Source organism: Oncorhynchus tshawytscha, linkage group LG02, assembly GCF_018296145.1.
Source record: "Oncorhynchus tshawytscha isolate Ot180627B linkage group LG02, Otsh_v2.0, whole genome shotgun sequence".
Lineage (NCBI taxonomy): Eukaryota > Metazoa > Chordata > Actinopteri > Salmoniformes > Salmonidae > Oncorhynchus > Oncorhynchus tshawytscha.
The window spans coordinates 60,938,441-60,957,748 of record NC_056430.1 but is presented as its reverse complement, the minus strand read 5'-3'; the positions used below and the strand labels follow the sequence as shown (position 1 = coordinate 60,957,748).

Here is a 19,308-nt window from a genome sequence, read left to right as displayed (position 1 = left end):
TATCAAATTGATGTATTATTTAACCCAAAATAAAACGCAACTCAATCCTCTTAGATCTGGAGTGACTTAGAAATAGGGGCTAGCGGTTGATTTGGAATTCAGAAAGTGAGTCACATCTCTGGGTTAACCCAGCTCGCTGCCCTGTCAAGGAACATGTCCAGTCAAGTTGCAACAATTAGGCTGAGATTACACAGGCAGCCCAACTGATCTTTTCCCACAAATTGGTCTTTTGACCAATCATTAGTTATTTTGCCAATAGGACAAAATATCAGAATTTGGATGCCTAAGTAAATGCAGCATTAGGCACTGCATACAGACTTGTGCATTATCTGGGATTCCTCGTTTTATTCCACATGATAGAAAGTGGATTGACAATTTCAATATCCTATGCATTCTACACATCTCAATACGACCTCTGAATCATATTAACCTCACATTGCTTTTGAAACTTTGTGCTTCAGTAGTATTGCTCATACTTCATTGCCATATAGCCCCATTGTCACTGAGTCAGTCTACATTAAGCGCCATTCATCCTATTTGTAGCCAAGACTAAAAGCACAAAAATTTAATTAGGATGCATGGTATAATTGCTCTTTGGCTTGATTACATTCAGGAAGTGACATCAAGGCATTTCATGTTCCTGACAGTGGTCCCCTAAGATCAAAAGGACCTCAGTAAGTCAGTGAAGGTGCTACAGGGTCCATGCCACAATGAACATGAACACCAAGTCTTCCTGTTTGAAATACATCAGTCCAGTCAAATGCTAGGTTAAGATACACTACCAAAATTGTTTTCTAGAAGTTGGAATGGTTCTTTTACCAGTACGCTGCGCCTATTAAAACACAAGAACTTCAGCCTTAAAAGATCCAAAGTCAAACCAGATTTAAGATTGTCTGTTTCACTATTTCAGGAGGATTGTTCCTAGTTGGGAAGTTCCCCTTTGAATGCAGTCCTGACACTTCAATCTTCAGACCTTGGTTCAAATAATGTGTCTGGATTGGCAGATCGAATAGCCCCCAAACCCTCGATTGGTTCATTAAGCAAAGCAAGTTTAGTCAAGCACAGATTTCAAATAGTACTAGAGGGCTGATCCCCATATGGCAAAAAGGGACTCATACTGGATTGAATATGAACAGTGCTAAGTTAACACTGGCAACCCAATTCTGATCTTTCGACCAATCAGATATGTAGAAGTACCTTGAGGTAGTATAGGAGTCGATTTGTGCAATCTGTCAACAGGTCCTTCCTTTAACTGATGCCTCAGAGCTCCTATTGAAGGCAATGTCCAAGTCTACACATTTCAGAGAAATTCAATTAAAATGAGCATTTGAGTGACAATATTTATTGTTGCAGAAATCGCTGCGCAACGTCGTTTGCTGAAGTGCTAAATTTGCCCAATTTTAGTTTGTGACCAAATAGAGAATAATTCAATGTACCATCTAACCCGCTGTGAACTCACTTTTAATAACCAAACATTTAACTTCAGCTGTTTGAAGCTGGCTTACAAACAGTTGGAAAAAAATAGCACACAGAACAGATCTACCATTAGACATGCCTTGAACGAGAATGACAAACCGACAACTATTTCTTTGCAAATTTGACTGGTCGCCCAAAAAGTAACACATTTCCGCTTAAATTAATCTGGCCAAAGTCATGTAAAGCAGAGCATGATCCTCAATAAAGTTTGAAACATTTATTACCTTAAAAACAATACAAAAACATTTCCAGCGTAATTTTAAATATATATATAAATTGCATTTCATATCTATACACGAAGTTCAGTTATTGGGCCTGCCAAAAGCTGAGGCCGCACATTATCCAATCCTGCAATTTAGATCTTCTCAAACATTCCCAGCAATTGGCACTGACTCTTCATGGATTTCAACACAACTACCAAACATTTCTTGAGAAGCGTATGTCATGTAGAGAAATCCATCGTCATCTTTGTGGTCCTTGTAGACTTGCGCCATGGTAAGAGACATGCTGGCCAGGCCACTATTATTGATGAGCAGGTAGAACGCTTGACTCTGCATCAGAGACATACGATTTCTGAAACGAGAACGTGCAGCAAGTATTGACAAGTCTAATCAAATGTAGAAATGCTCACGCACAAACGCAAGTCATTATGATTCATTTAAGAAAAGTGACAGTCGCGCGGCACTCGTGGCTGATTCAGATCAAGTGATTACCAAGCTTGAAATTACGTACGAGTTCTCCCAACAAAAACATGATTTAGGTCAATTTCAGTCATGATAATCCACGCTTAACAAGTTAAACATTCACAGCAAAACACATCAAGAGACACACCTTATAACGGTAACAAACTGAGTCATGGAAAGTTCTTGTGGGACCAGGAATTTCGTTTTATCAAGAGGCGGCAAGTACTTCTCCCGTTGATACCGCTCAATGATAACCTGTGTATGGTTGGAAATATCACTTTTAGAAGGTGCAAATTCAATGGAACTTAAGGGTAGAATAACGTTTTAGAAATAAGCGAATTTACCGGGATTTTAGTTGGAAACTTCGTTCGGATCCCCGCGACCTCCTGTTTTCTCGTGGCTGTTTGGGATGGAAAACGTGGTTGAGATTATAAAGCACTGCATAGACTAACACATGCAAATCATTACATAAAATTAATCACCAAAGCTTTTTCTCTGCTTGAAGGTCTTGGGGTGCTGTGGTTTCTCAAATGGCGGCATCATGTGGGCAAGTGACTCCTCTCTTCAATTCCTGCTGTCTGATCTAGACTATAAGATTTGACCACGCTGATCAGCGAACTGAAATTAAATAGTGTGGTTGCAGTGACGTATCACATGATTACCATGGGGTTGTGTCACCACGCATCATATGGCTAATGAATTGACCGTTCATTAATGAGTCGGGAAGTGTGTAAAACCAATCCAGATGCTTTAAGATCTAATGAAATACCTGAATGTAATGTTTTATGTAATATATGTTTGAAAAAAACAATACATTTTGAATTACTAAACATTATATTGAGGTAATTTGGTAATTAAAATATCTTACACACAAATTATACATAGAGGCCTTATAATATTCTCACACTAAAGTACGCCCTATCATGTGTAGGCAACATGTAGTTTCATGTATTTTCTTGGATTTCAAAGGGCATGAACTTCAGTCAGGGGGTCGTGGGTGATAGGCGTGTGTGTGTGTGCTATGTAAACAACTGGATGAATGGCTCTATGGAATGCATCGATAAATGAATGGAATGTGCTATAATATATGGAATATGGCTAACACAGATACACTTCCGAAGCATACATTATGACATTTCCAATTTCAGATACAAACAACTAAAGAAAAAGACAGCAAAAGAGAACAGGCGCATTTTAGTGTGAAAAATGCAGCTCTAATCTTCTTTGAACTTCAAATTCCATCATGCGTAGGATACGGCAGTTGTCAACACCACGCGCATTTATTTCCGATTGGCTTATTCCAGTGTGAATCGTTGAAATCGACCAATGGGTAAAGAAAACTCTGGATGTGGGTGGGAGCTCAGTGTGAACGTCACCAATTGACAGCTGGCTGCTCAGACGTGAGTGTGCCTGCCCAGTAGAGAGAGCTATAGGTAGCTATTTCCTTTCATATCACAGGGGCGGCTAAAGGAAAACACATTCGTCTGAGCACGGTCGTGCCAGTTTGCGCGAACCGAATCCACACACCTGGCCTGGGCATGGACGAACAGGCAGGGCCCGGCGTGTTCTTTAACAACAACAACAACAACTCTGGTTTGCCTGGCGCTGGCAAAGGACCGCATCAGCCTGGCGACGTCGGTGGCGGAGAGGCGGCCAGGGCTCATTACAACATTCCGGGGATATTGCACTTTCTGCAACACGAATGGGCCCGCTTCGAGGTGGATAGAGCGCAATGGGAGGTGGAGCGAGCCGAATTGCAGGTAAACCACGTCAAAATGTCCCGCTTATTTTTGGTGGGGGTTTACGGTGCTGAGTCCGCTCTAGGAAGATTGACATTTGTGTCAGGAAGCCTACTCGCGCGCTACGGTCTTTTGTGGCGTGAACTGCTCGAGCTACGTAGCTACTAGAGTAGTCTTGGTCGGATGACATTAGTCACTATAGCACAGGGTTTCCCAAACTCGGCCCAGGGCCCCCCCTGTGTGCACGTTTTGGTTTCTACCACACCACAGCACAGCTTATTCAAATAACCAACACATCAAGCTTTGTAATCAGTTGTGTAGTGCTAGGGCAAAACACAAAACGGGGGACCTTGCTATTGCAGAGCACTGCCTGTATTGTACTGTACACAACTTTTAATTTCCAAGTGTAGCCTTCTGTGTGCAAATTATTCACTACCATTGTTTTTAAATGATAGAAGGCTATCCAAATGTGGTCAGGCAGACCCAAGGACCTGTCTGTCCTCGATGAATACCTACGTCTTGGAATGCAAAGAAACATTGCATGATGCAGTCCAAAGATCTACATCCCATTCTCAATAATATTGGTTGTCGAAATGTCAAGCACAAGTGTATTGAACAAGCAACTCATTAGGCCTACACACACACTTCATGTTATTGAAAGCTGAGTTCACCTGTGAAGTGCAATGGCATGTCCATTTTAAGTCTGTTGAATACTTGACAGTTATCCTAATGAACAGCACAGTTGACTTATGCACTCAGTAGGCAGTGACATTAGTTTTTGTGCCTTACGACTTGTCTTAAATCTATCAGAGGTAAGGCTATTAGCATATTGTGTAGGCCTTGAGTGAGTTGTAGCTTGAGTGAGCTACAACTCATTCAAGGTCTACACAATGTAAGTAATCCAGTCAATTGAAATAAATCTATGGATTTCACAAGACCGGGAATACACATACCTTTAAAAAAAAGTAGGGGTGTCAGTAACTGTGTGACCGCCACTTGCAGCGCAATAGGTCTACTTGCATGGAGTTGATCAGGCTGTTGATTGTGGCCAGTGGAATGTTGTCCCACTCCTCTTCAGTGGCTGTGCGAAGTTTATGAATATTGGCGGGAACTGAACCACGCTGTCGTACATGTCGATCCAGAGCATCCCAAACATGCTCAAAATGGGGGACATGGTGAGTGTGCAGGCCATGGAAGAACTGGGACATTTTCAGATTCAAGGAATTGTACATAGATCCTTGCGAAATAGGGCCATGCATTATCATGCTAAAACACAAGGTGTTGGCGGCGGATGAATGGCACAATAATGGGCCTCGGCACACCATTGATAAAATGCAATTGTGTTTGTTGTCTGTAGTTTATGCCTGCTAATACCATAACCCTACCGCCACCATGGGGCATCTGTTGTGGTCTGCGGTTGTGAGACCTGTCGGACGTACTGCCAAATTCTCTTATACATCATGGGTAGAGAAATGAATGTTCAATTCTCTGGCAACAGCTCTGGGGGACATTTCTTGCAGCCAGTATGCCAGTTGCACGCTCCCTCAACTTGAGACATCTGTGGCATTGTGTTGTGACAAAACTTCACATTTTTTAGACTGGCCTTTCATTGTCCCCAGCACAAGGTGCACCTGTTTAATGATCATGTTGTTTAATCAGCTTCTTGATATGCCGCTCTTTTTATCTTAGCAAAGGAGAAATGCTCACTAACAGGGATGTAAAAACAAAAAATGGTTCACAACATTTTAGAGAAATAAGCTTTTAGTGCATATGGAACATATCTGGGATCTTGTTTTTCAGCTCATGAAACAGGGGACCAACACTTCACATGTTGCGTTTTTATATTTTTGTTCAGTGTACATGAGTGCCTCCGAACATTGCTAACCAAGGCCAGTGCCAAGTGCTAGGCAACCGATAGTGCATGGGCGCTACGTTAGATCTGCACAATCATCAAGGCTTGATGTGCATTCCCGTTAATACAAACGTGTCCCCGTAGACCGGCTCGTACATGAAGCATCCTCTATTCAGGCCGCAAAGACATAATTTTCCTACTTAACTAGCTTTAATGGCGAGAAGGTGGAGAAAAATAAAAAATATGCATACTTTCTTCATGAAACACAATTTTCCACAAACCATTTTGGATTTTCAGACAATTTAGGATGTACACTGTGTTCAGCCAAGGATGTGCAACATCCAGAAATGTCTGAAAATGGTGGTGTAAAATTGTTTCATAAAGAAAGTACGCTTATTTTCCCCCTAAAATTCTGCCTTCTAGCCATTTAAAGCTAGACAAAATAGGCATTTTTTAAAGGGCAATGCTTGATCAGATTCTAAATGAACTATGTGTAACTGGACGTGGCATTTGTGCATCATTTACTTTGAAAATGTCCTGCCTCAATCAAAGCAGACTTTCATTTCTTATTATGCCTGGACGAAGGAGAGCGAATAGACCTAGATGACCAAGTTACCCTCCTGATTCCGGAGAAGGTTTTGTTTTTTAAATTTTCCTCCCCATTTACTTCTAGTGCTTATCAGTAGTAGAGGGAGCTCATTGGCAAGTGACAAATGAGTGTCAGAATCGCTCCACTGGCAATGAGCAGAAAGCAATTTAATATGTTAATGCATTTGTTCTGCTGCCGTGCCACTATATAGTGTAGTAGCGACCCTGCATTCCGTTAAAGTCTTAGCTGAGCGAATGTAAAAATTGAATTGACCGGATATACAGTGCCTTCAGAAAGTATCCACACCCCTTGACCTTTCCCACATGTTGTTGTTGTTGTTGTTACAGCCTGAATTTAAAATGGAATGAATTGAGATTGTGTGCCACTGATCTACACACACAACCCCACAATGTCAAAGTGGAATTTTGTTTTCAAAATAATTAATACAAAATTAAAAGCTGAAATGTCTTGAGTCAATAAGTATTATGGCAAGCCTAAATATGTTCAGGACAAAACATGTGCTTAACAAGTACCATAATAAGTTGCATGGACTCACTCTTTGTGCAATAATATACTGAACAAAATGTAAACGCAATATGCAGCAATTTCAAAGATTTAGCTGAGTTACAGTTTAATATAAGGAAATCAGTCATTTGAAAAAAATAAATTATTATCCATCCATTGGGGAGCCAGGCCTAGCCAATCAGAATTGTTTTTTACCCACAAAAGGCCTTTATTACAGACAGACAAACTCCTCAGCACCAAATGCTCACTAACAGGAATGTAAACACATTTGTGCACAACATTTGAGAGAAATAAGCTTTTAGTTTGTATGGAACATTTCTGGAATCTTGTTTTTCCGCTCATGAAACATGGGACCAGCACTTTTACATGTTTTTGTTCAGTGTAGTTCTTAACAATTTTCAAATAATTATCCAATCTCTGGTTTTACCCCACACTTGCAATTCTATGTAAGGTCCCTCAATTGAGTACTGAATTTCAAGCACAGATTCAACCACAAAGACCAGGGAGCTTTTCTAATACCTCACAAAGAAGAACACCTATTGGTAGATGGGTAAATAAAAAAGCAGACACTAAATATCTCTTTCAGCAAGGGGAAGATATTAATTACACTTTGGATAGTGTATCAATACACCCAGTCACTACAAAGATACAGGTGTACTTCCTAACTCCGTTGCTGGAGAGGAAGGAAACCGCCTAGGGATTTCACCATGAGGCCAATGGTGATTTTAAAACAGTTACAGTTGAATGGTTGTGATAGGAGAAAACTGAGGATGATCAACAACATTGTAGTTACTGCACAATACTAACCTAAATGACAAAGTAAAAGAAGGAAGTCAGTGCAGAATAAAAAATATTCCACAACATGTGTCCTGTTTGCAATAAAGCACTAAAGTAATACTGCAAACAAGACATTAACTTTATGTTTGGGGCAAACACAACACTGAGTACCACTCGTCATATTTTCAAGCATGGTGTTGGCTGCATCATGTTATGGGTATGCTCATCATCTGAAGGACTAGGGTGTTTTTAATTTAAAAAATAATAATAAAATAAACAATCAAGCTAAGCACAAAATCCTAGAGGAAAACCTGTTTTGTCTGCTTTCCAACAGACACCGAAAGAGACATTTATCTTTCAGGTGGACAATATCCTAAAACACATTGCCAAATGTACACTGAATGTTCCTGAGTGGCCTAGATACAGTTTTGACTTAAATCAGCTTGAAAATCTATGGCAAGACTTGATCAACAACCAATAATCAGCAACCAACTTGACAGTGTAAGAGTTAAAAAATAATAATGGGAAAATATTGTAAAATCCAGGTGCGCAAAGCTCTTAGAATACTTCAATGAAGATATATTAGTGTTTTATTTTTCATCTTTTAAATCATCTTTTTAAATGTTCTTTCACATTGACTTTACAGTATTTTGGCAGACTGTTAAAAACAAAAAACAATGAAATTAGTCCCAATTTGTAACACTGCTAAATGTGGGAAAAGTCAAGGGGTGTGACTGTAGGGTTTCATTCTGCAACAAAAGCTTTTCCCTTCTGGAAACTACTGGAGAAAAATGTAATTGAGCAGATGGAGATTCTGAACCTTCGTTAATGCCCTACTCAACAAGCTAACCTGGAAGTGCCTGCGTTAAAACAACATGTTGGTGGGGAATGGTCCCACAGAGTGCTCAACATTGACGGCACAGAGCTTTTAAAAAATGTTTTTTAACGTACGTTAGTCGCTAGTATGTGAACACCGGTGGTCACCCCACTCCCTGTTTCCATATCCTTGAGCAGGAGTGTTGTGACACACCAACCTGGTCTCAGAGCATTTCGTATTATTCTGTAAGTAATCCTCGACACTATATTTAGTGTGATATGTTACGTTTTGTATGGTTTGTATTAATTTGTGGATGTCCATCACCTATTTTGTATAAAACACTACATGACCAAAAGAGCATTCGTGAGGTCGGGCACTGATGTTAGGCGATTAGGCCTGACTTGCAGTCGGCGTTCCAATTCATCCAAAAGGTGTTCGATGGGGTTGAGGTCAGGGCTCTGTGCAGGCCAGTCAAGTTCTTCCAGACCAATCTCGACAACCCATTTCTGTATGGACCTCACTTTGGGCATGCGGACATTGTCATACTGAAACAGGAAAATGCTTTCCCTAAACTGTTGCCACAAAATTGGAAGCACAGAATCGTCTAGAATGTCATTGTATGCTGTATTACTAAGATTTCCCTTCACTGGAACTAAGAGGCCTAGCCCGAACCATGAAAAACAGCCCCAGACCATTATTCCTCCTCCACCAAACTTTACAGTTGACACTATGCATTGGGGCAGGTAGCATTCTCCTGGTGTCCACCAAACCTAGATTCGTCCGTCAGACTGCCAGATGGTGAAGCGTGATTCATCACTCCAGAGAACATGTTTACACTGCTCCAATGGCGCCGAGCTTCACACCACTCCAGTCAACGCTTGGTATTGTGCATGGTATTCTCAGGCTTGTGTGTGGCTGCTCGGCCATTGAAACAAAAAGTTATTGTGTTGGCGTTGCTCCCAGAGGCCATTTGGAAGTCTGTAGTGAGTGTTGCAACCGAGAACAGACAATTTTTACGCGCTTCAGCAATCGGCGGTCCGGTTCTGTGAGCTTGTTTGGCCTGCCACTTCGCGGCTGAGCCATTGTTGTTCCTAGATGTTTCCACTTCACAATAGCAACACTTACAGGGGCAGCTCTAGCAGGGCAGAAATATGACAAACTTACTTGTTGGAAAGGTGCCATCCTATGACGGTGCCATCATATGACTGTGCCATGTTGAAAGTCACTGAGCTCTTCAGTAAGGCCATTCTACTGCCAATGTTTTGTCTATGGCGATTGTATGGCTGTGTGTTCAATTTTATACACCTGTCAGCAACGGGTGTAGCTGAAATAGCCAAAGCCGCTAATTTGAAGGGGTGTCCACATACACTAGAGATACAAAAGTATCTCTGGGCTGGGTAATTTTCGAAATGGGCGCCTTCGTGACCATTGCTGTCGGAGTTGGACGATCACTGAAGGGCACTGGCCTAGCATTTTGACCCAGAAGTACTGCTGTTGCACAACACTGGGAATCCATGACATCACATTGAGTGTGAGTGTGTTAAAGAATCACTGTGAGCCTCTCTCTGCCTCTACTCCTACTTTGCCCAAGAGGATAGGATGTCTGGCATCATCACCACTTTTCCTTCCCTCCTTCCCCGCACTATAAATACATTGCGGAGTAGGCGAAGACGGGAGTGGGTGCAGGAAGAAACAACCAATGGGAGAAAGAACCGACCAATGCTCACCAGCATGTTGGGAGATCTGTTTTTTTTCTCGTGCTTTTTTTTCTGCATAACCCACACTTACATTAAGTGCTGGGTCTCTGAGGAAACAGTACATGGGCCTGTTCAGCCTATTTCTTTGCCTTGGCTTGCACTTGGGAGGCCCCCCCCCCCCATCTGAGCTGCTTGTCAGTGTTTGGTATTCAACTCCCTCCGACATTTGAATAATAGTCATTTTTTTCCTTGTTCAGAGACGTTTGTGGCCGAGAGGGCGGCCCAGAGGCGGCCCGCGTCGTTGGGATCTTTCGGATCTCACGGCTTGTCGGCTTCCGCGTGTTCTCCAATGACCCATAACAACCAGTATGAATTTTGGTTTCAAGTGAGTCATGCCACAGAGCTGACACCGCGGGTGTCGTGGCTCCCTGCCCCGTCTTTAAAATGGAGCCCGGTGTTTTTCACAGAAGCAAGCTCCAGGCTGAATCTCAGGTAGCTACTACCCAGTACTGGTGAGGTGTGGGAGGGCTTTTTTTGTGTGTACATATTCCGCCACACTGACTAGTATACTAGTCGACGTGTTACATACTCAAGATACTACTACTTCCTAGGCCTTTTCTGGGTCATCACATTTTGTCATTTCCCCACAAGTGTTTATTCCAATGACTCCCTTTGACCGCCCTGGAACAGTATGTCCATTTGAGAATGTGGGAGTGTGAGAAAGTCCTCTCTGAAGGAGAGAGTGTGCGTGTCTCCAATGGCACTCCATTCCCTATTTAGTGCACTACTTTTGACCAGATAGCTTTTGCACCCTATTCCTTTTAAAGGGAATAGGGTGCCATTTGGAAGGTAGCCAGAGAGCGTTCTCTCAGGCAGTTGGGTACAGTAGCCTGGCACCTCCAGTCTATGAGTAACTGGTATTCTAACAAGAGGCCCACCTGCTAGCCCTATGAACACCATCACTGTGTTTTACAGGTGTTTATACCGGAAGGGACTGTCTGGCACTGTGGACAACACTGCAGTATTCATACTTGTTTTACTGTGTTATTTCTTTGCATTTTATTCCACAAAGCCTTTAGATTATTTAGAGATTGCACTTAACGACTTGTTTCACGACATGAATAACTTTTTACTTCAGTTTCAGACCTCCCTCTGTGCGTGGATACTCAGTAAGATTGAGCTGTTTATTCAAAACGTTAAGAGGTCACGGGCCAATAGTTAGAAAAGGCGACATCAAACCAACTCTGCAATCTCAATTATAACTCTGCATAATGTAAATGTTTTACTGAATAACACCTTTTTATACTTTAATGATTTGCATACCACCATTCTTTCAGTGTGTGTGCCATCATATCATGACACTTAAATTATGCAAAGTTATGTAAATGGAGATAGGCTATGGGGGGAATAAGGCCTGCAGGCTACTATTTAAAGTATTACTGCTTTGGTGTGTAATTCCAATGCCCTTTATCTTTTTAAGTAGTCTTTTTTAGACCTATTTTCATCTCACTAATTAAATGACATCGTCAAGAAACCGATGTGCAATAGCCGTTGCTGTGGGTAGACAGTATGCCTGGGATTATGCATAACTGACTGCTTGTCAAGGCAAAATCTGGACCTTGCTGTCATTGCAGCGCATACGTCAAATTCCAGATCGCTGTTTTTATGGCTTCCCGTCATTATCCCATGTAATGAGGTAGTTTATCATAAGACCAGACTATTATCGTTCTGCTGTCTGAGGTATGTTTATTTGCTCAGAATTTGCACATCCACCATGTTTTAATGACATGACACAAATCGCTATACTCACCATATGTTCAGGAGATCAATTGACACCCAGGCAGCAATTTTCCCACTCTGGGGAGAAGGCGTGGAGTCCATCAGACTGGGGATAGTGCGTCTATAAGCAGTCTCTCTGACCTCTGGATCGATGGCGGAGGGGGAGAATTGAGACCGAGCGCCCCAGAGGCTGACGGTCTACTCTATTGGAACTCGTCTAGCAGCTCCAGAAACACTTGGCCCTGCCACAACATTTGGCAGGCATAAATAAATCTCATAAACCAATTTTTTAAAATTTGGAAATATATTCTCCTGCAATTTGTATCCTAAAAGTGTGACAGTACGAATGGTACCTCACCTCCAAAGCATGACGGAATAGAAATAATCCAAATTAGCTAGGTTTCCATTCAATTGGCGACAGATTTTCCATGTGAATATTCTAAGATCTGCGTTTTCCATCAAACTGACTTGTTGTGGATAGAAGGCTGTGAGTTATGTAGTGCACATAAAAAGCTTTTTCTACGCTTACGTTTTCATGTACCGATTATTATTATTTTTTTACTCTGCTGATGCTTTTGTTACAAAAACTTATTTGATAAATAGCTAACTTTCCCAAGCTGTTTTTGGTGCGTGCTCTCTAGACCAGTGGTTGCCAACCTGTACTGCAGGTGGTCTGCAAATGTAGTCTTTATTTTTTATTTTTTCAAAAATAATAACAGTTGGGAGTATTAATGGTATTATAAGCAATTTTACATTACTTTTCACAATGCTAATTGTTTATTATAATAATTATAATAATAATAGTCATTTAAGTTGTTACATTCACTGCTATAATTGACTAAGTTCGACCAGCAAGATATTTTGTTTCAAAATGTGACTCTGCAAATGGTGGTCCTCGAGCTTTTAACAATGATTTGGTGGTCCCCGGAACAGTAAAAGTTTGGGGACCACTGCTCTAGACAACAGTTCGCTGGTAAAGTGGACATGGTATGTTGTATGATGAGACAAAGATAAGATCATTTATTTTATTTTATAATAGTCAGCCAAGCACCGATCATCATGTCTTCAGCCTACAAATAATAACCTGGATCTATTTGAAATTTGCATTAATTTCATCACCGTGCACTAAACCACCATGTGAAGTTCATCATGACTCCTATTTCGTCTGTGCGTAGTAACTTTACATGTACATATTACCTCGACTAACCTATGCCCCTGCACATTGACTGTGTATCGATGCCCCCTGTATATAGCCTCGCTACTGTTATTTTAAATGATGCTCTTTAATTATTTGTTAGTTTCCTCTTTTTTTTAAATTTTTTTTTTTAAACTTCAGTTCATTTTAGTAAATACTTTCTTAACATGTATTTTTCTTATCTTCATTGTTGGTTAAGGGCTGGTAAGTAAGAATTTCAGTGTAAGGTCTACCTACACCTGTTGTATTCGGTGCATGTAACAAGTACGATTTGATCTTCCTAATAAACTATTCATGCTTTTCCACGTCATGGTGGGGAGGACAACACAACTTGTCCTCTCGTGGCTCCAAGTTCACCTCGACATGATGGTTATTATCTCAATATTCACCCATAAAACACTTCCAATGCAATTGTAGCATAATCTATTTCACCGGCCAAAAAAGTATCATGTGACTTGGGATGGTTGACAACCAGGCGGGCTGCATTGTTCTGGAGTTGAGTTATGAGTCAGCTAATTCATCCATGTTAATATGGTTGGATGGAAACCTGGTTATTGTCTAACGTAAGATCAAATCAAATCAAATTTTAACGTTTATTGGTGGATAGGTTTCTAGCACGCACAGGAGGCTTTTGAGATGAGTGTATTTTTTTTAAACCAGTAAAAAAAAAAATCCCTTTTGCTATTCTGGGAGAGTGCAGGTGGCTATTGTTTTTAACCCTTTCTTTGAAGATATGCCAACACCAAAAAGGCTTTTCAGAATTGTACAGGAGCGCCTTGGAATTTGTTTAGCTTTTCTTGGTCCACTTGCTGTTCTAATGGAGTATATGTGGCCTAATGTCTCACGTCACCTTGGCGTCTTCGCTGTAGCGGTGGAGCTGAAGTGCTGACAATGTCCGGTATAATATTACTGCAGCAGTGTGATCACGGAAGAGCCCTGCCAGCAGTTAGTGTCACATTCTCCATAGATTTGTCTCCTGACATTGGAGATGGAGGGAGTGCGGGCTTCCTCACGTGTCTGGACAGGTGAGCGAACGTCGCGGTGAATGCACACTGCTCCTGTCATGTGGAAATCACAGCAGACTCCCACGCGTCATTTCACAATTGCCATTTAGCAATAGCACCCAGTATGTGGCAGTAATGCTGCTGACTGGGGTTTTCAGGTTTATACCCCATGATGTGTTGTCTAAATAATGTAACTTATATTTTAGTAATTTAGCAGAGTGACTTAAAGTAGTGAGTGCATACTTTTTCGTACTGGTCCCCTGTGGGAATCGAACCCACAACCCCGACGTTGCAAGCGCCATGCCCTACCATCTGAGCCACACAGGACCACTTGTTGGGGGTATTCTTGGGTGTATGCGTGGGATTGAGACAACACATGCTTCTTAAGCAATGATGCATCACACGAGCACTCTCTCGATTCTGAAACACAGGACAAAGCAAAGCCCAGGTTTATACTTCTTCCCTTTGACGTCATTCAGAGGCTCCCTTGTAAGGAATGGTATGCACACCTGCTTGTTTTGCCATGTAATGCAAACAGCGGAGCCAAATGCACCACACCCTGGGTCACGCCTAAGCACCATAAGCACTTTACTATTATCGTCAACAACAGGAGGTGCCTGGCAGACAACGCTCTGGAGAGTGGCACTGAGGCGTCCATCTTACAATGTGTTCCGGGCCCGTGAGTGTGTAAGAGTGACTTTGGGTTTGTGCAAGAGCAGATGTGAGTTCTGACATCCCTGTGCATTGTAAACCTGATGTATGCCTAATGAATGTATAGAGATGCACTATTTATCTTACTATACTCTTTTAAAAATGTTTTTTTATATATGAATCACATTTGAATTACAGGTCATCAGTCCAACTGATTTACCATGTAAGTATAGTACTGTTTTTGACCACTATAATCCGTTGATTCTTATAACCTGGATCATGTGACAATGGCAGCAGCGATGACACATTAGTGATGGATGAGATTGGACTGGTGACCTGATTTCGAGATTCAGTTAGATAGCCCTCCGAGAACTAACTGGTTGCTCAACTTAGCCAAGTGCTCCAGCTCAGTAGCCGTGTTGGACACACAATCATGCATACAGGTCCTAGATCTTTCTGGGGGGGCTTGCTGTTGCTTTAAGAAAGGGCTTTGGGAAGAGTGGTTAGACCCTGCCACCCCTGCAGTCCATAGCAAGGACAACTGACGTGGTAGAAGAAAAGGATGTGGAAGTAAGAGAGAGACTAAGAGACTTCACTTCACATGGAGTCGTCAGTTCTCACTAGTCGGCACGGTTAACTTCTTTCTGGCCCTTGTGATATTATCCATGGGTTACAACTCATATGGCAGTTGTCATCTGGTCCTCAAGCGTGTGGACCAGATGACAACAGGCTGAGAGCGAGGCATAGAGAGAGAACATGAGAGGAGGGTGAGAAGTCATCAGGCTCGCACCAACAGAGCGAGATGGAAGAGAGGGCCCTGTGGTGTTCTCCAGACAGAAAGTACTTCCTTCCTACTCCCTTCTTTGTGCCCCTCAGGGGAAACCGAAAACCAAAAGGGGATTATGAATCCTGTAATTTCCATGTTGATGTAAACAAGAGGACTAAAAACAAAACACCCGCGGCTTTCCTAGTCTCCCAAAAAATCTCCTCAGTTTGTCAAAGCCCCTGGTTGGTCCTTCTCCTTAGGAATTGTTTTGATACATTTTTGTTTCTGATGTTTTAAAGTGTATACTGGTTTTATAAAGAAAATATTGACATCATTTCTAGAGACTGTAGAGCAATATAAAATGGATCTGGGTGTATTGAATTAACCATACCATGAAACACAAATGTTTCCTTTTGAGTTAAGTAATCACACAGGCGTATGCGTGCTCTATCCTCCAGATGCTCTTCAATGTCGGTTGCCAGATTAAAAGGAATCTGAGCAGACAACGTGTGTGTGCCTCGGGCACACCACCTACTCTTGTGGTCCGCAGGCTCCACACACAGCGTTGGTGTGTGTGTGTGTGTGTGTGCCTCGGGGACACCACCTACTCTTGTGGTCCGCAGTCTCCACACACAGCGTTGGTGTTTACACTCTGTGTGTGTCCTCAGTTCAGACAGAGCGTGCCAGGGGACTGTTCCAGCCGTTTCGGTATTCATCTGAATTAAGGTTCGGCACTGGAGAGAGACCGTGCCGACGTTAATACCACTTTGGCAAAGTCTGCTGTTAGCTGTCATGTTTCTTGTTTTGTATTGGGAAAGTTGGTGCTCTCTCAAGACCTTATCTAGCAGGCTACCTATAGAGGGATGTTCACACTACTGAGTCAAACTGCACAGAGCTGACCTGGTTATGTATCCAGCGTTGTTGCTGTAACCGTGCTTAAGAGGACAATGTGAAAATAAAATACCCGATCTGGCACGGTTGGCGATGGTGTGAAAAGGGTATAGCAGGCATCAAGGAACAGGGGATACATAAACTAGGAACGCTGATTAGCTCTTCATCTTGGCACTCCTTTGTAAATAAAACAACTGCATTGTCATTAAAAGACTGACTATTCAAATCCAATGTACCTGTAATCACTTTGGAGATGTTTTGACGGCAACTACAAGCCCTAGAGTTACATACAGTAGGAGTTTGGGATCGAGTCTTTGTCTTGCAGACTGACCGATCTACAGATCACACGGAGTCGTCATTTAGGATGCCGGGTGATTTGTAGGTCAGTCAGGCTGCAGTTGCCAAATGCACTTGAACTTCTCTGAGAGTGCACTGTTAACTCCGCAAGAATCCTTGGCCGTTACTCCTCTCCCCGTTGGCCTTGTCGGCTCCAATTGCTGCCGCGTGGCACAGAAATGGCCCGCGGGATGCTCTTATCCAGGTTATTAAACAAAATGAATTGAGACACTTTTGCGCTGTGGCTTGTCAATGAGCGTCCGCTTTGTTAAGCTGTGCTGAAGGACCGACCAGAGAGGAGAATTCGGGATCGCCTTGTGCCAGGGATGTGAAATACAGTAATAGTAAAACCTTGTTCAGGTCCTGTATGTATCAAGCGTCTCAGAGGTAGACGTGCTGATTTAGGATCAGTTTTGCCTTATTAGACCACAATGAATAAGGTTGCATGGATGGGGGCAGCTGATCCTAGATCAGCAGTCTCATGCTGAGGTGCTTGATACATACGGCCCCTGGTAACTTAAAGCTGTTGGGTTTTGTTTGTTAGTCATCTAAATACAACCACTTGTGAATGACCACTTTGCGTTTGCCTTACATCACCTCTTATCTGTCAAGCTGTGTGTGTGTGTGTGTGTGTGTGTGTGTGTGTGTGTGTGTGTGTGTGTGTGTGTGTGTGTGTGTGTGTGTGTACACCACACACTCTCTTCTAATCCCTAACCCCGGTGCTCCCCGCTACTCTATTTTGACATGGAGAGCAATACTGTTTTGGCCGTGCCATCTATGTATATTCTCGCACAGGCCCGCGTCCTGTCAGTCATATTGTCACATTCAGTATTCCACAAAGACCTTTAGGTCGTTGAAATGGAGCATTGTATTGAATTGAGCTATAGCTTGACAACTCCATAGTCATTATGTAGTATTCTATGACTTCCAGATGAGTTTAGTCTCTTACTAAGCCATGAAACCAAATGTTACATTATACTAATGATATATCAGTCAACATAATGGCAGCGGCATTGCTTGAACTAAGCAGCTCTGAAACTTTTAAAGGTTGAAATACATTTTGTGGCTTGTGCTGGAATCGTGGACTGTCTATCGACCGTGTGCATAAATGTGGCACAATAAGTTAAACGCAACAGTTTTGTTGGCTTCTGCTGTGTGACTGACACTAGAGAAGCTTTTGGACTCTGCAATGCCTCGCCATTGATTGGCTGATGTTTTTGGCGGGATAATCAGACTGCTTCCGTAGACACGACCGCTTTGTTTTATTTCAACACAACCTGTGCAAGACTTCACTGTAGAGCTAACCCCAACTGGCTGGCTGTGATCAGCTAACCGCTCTAACCACAACTTTCATCTTCTCGTTCTTACTCACTTAACCACCTCGTAACGGGTAGCTCAATGCCCCGTAATCCTTAGGAGTTGACTCTTGTCAGCCGCTGCGAATCAAAGGTACAACGGGCGCTTTGTGCCTATGTGAGCCACTATGTAACGCTGGTTAAGGTCGCCCACATACCGTCGCCCACAGCCACTTCCTGTGTTAGCATAGCGAGCTAGCACTGCAATGTTGCGTTCAATCTGTGAGTCCTGGCTGCTCTCTCAGGCAGAAAGACCTGTTTTTGGTGCCTCACTCCATCTGGGTCAGCAGTGTATAATCTCGATTTGGGCCAGGTATAGCCTAGTGTATGAATGCTTTATGTAGTCTGTTGGAAGCAGAATATACTAATTGCTCTGATTCTTCTGCCATGAGCTGCCGAGGTTACTGAACATAGAGGAAAATGAATTCCCACTCAATACAAGGCAGTCCTTCAACAGTTCATTTTGGGTGTTGTCGTTTAGTGTAATGGATTAATAATTGCCTGACAGTTAATGTGTTGGATTTCCTCCTCCCTACTACTGCACCATATGTTGTAACACCTTACACTCTTTGTAGGAGCCTAAATCATATTTCCTCATGAACTTTGTCCACTCTCTTGTATTGTAGGTAATGAATGTCCTTAACATGGACTTATTTTGGAAATGCCAAAGACAACAATACAAAGGCATAGCTTTTAAAAGCCTTACAGGACAGGCTATATCAGCTACCTATACTAGTAGTAGTGTGTGTGTGTTTGTTTTTGTGTTTTCATGCATTTCAGGCATACACTCCACTGAGCTTCTCGGGCATCAAGGAAAAATACAGAAGGTACTGTTTTAACAAGCATTCAGTTCCTTATGTCAGCATAGCTGCTCCTTTTCCCAAGGGCCTTGCTGTTTTCGCACATCAAAGGGGAGTATTTGAGTACATGTGTTTACAAGTGCGGCCGGGCCCAATTTAATGCTAATATGACGGTGCCCGCAAAGCTGGGCGAACTGGCCAGGGAGCGGGGGCTTTAGTCCCGTAAACATCTTGGTCCCGCTGAGCCAGACCTTACGTCATGTCTCAGGCATTTCTAACCCTTCCCCCTTTCATTCCTCCCCGCCTCAAAACTCTTTCCCCGGCAGCTTAGTGGGACAGAGAGGATCGGCAATGAAAGACCCTGACTTATATGTGA

General features: G+C 42.4%; 2 protein-coding genes across 4 annotated transcripts in view; one reads left to right on the top strand and one right to left on the bottom strand.

Annotated features, from left to right (window-relative positions):
• Positions 1-1,678: 1,678 nt before the first annotated feature.
• Positions 1,679-2,785, bottom strand: map1lc3c (microtubule-associated protein 1 light chain 3 gamma). The gene is made up of 4 exons (XM_024442993.2): positions 2,642-2,785; positions 2,504-2,559; positions 2,308-2,414; positions 1,679-2,049 (listed from the first exon to the last, which is right to left on the bottom strand). Exons 1-4 carry the CDS (start codon positions 2,700-2,702, stop codon positions 1,842-1,844), a joined length of 432 nt encoding a protein of 143 aa, XP_024298761.1. The 5' UTR covers positions 2,703-2,785; the 3' UTR covers positions 1,679-1,841.
• A 764-nt stretch (positions 2,786-3,549) lies between these two features.
• Positions 3,550-19,308, top strand: part of strn (striatin, calmodulin binding protein) — a 92,824-nt gene continuing 77,065 nt past the window's right edge. For 2 of the 3 annotated variants that reach the window (XM_042302013.1, XM_042302012.1), the window contains exon 1: positions 3,551-3,919. In XM_042302013.1, coding sequence (XP_042157947.1) covers positions 3,698-3,919 — 222 coding nt within the window. In that variant the 5' untranslated portion in view covers positions 3,551-3,697. Of the gene's footprint in view, positions 3,920-19,308 lie in introns of all 3 variants that reach the window. The other variant, XM_024442973.2, reaches the window with a different exon arrangement.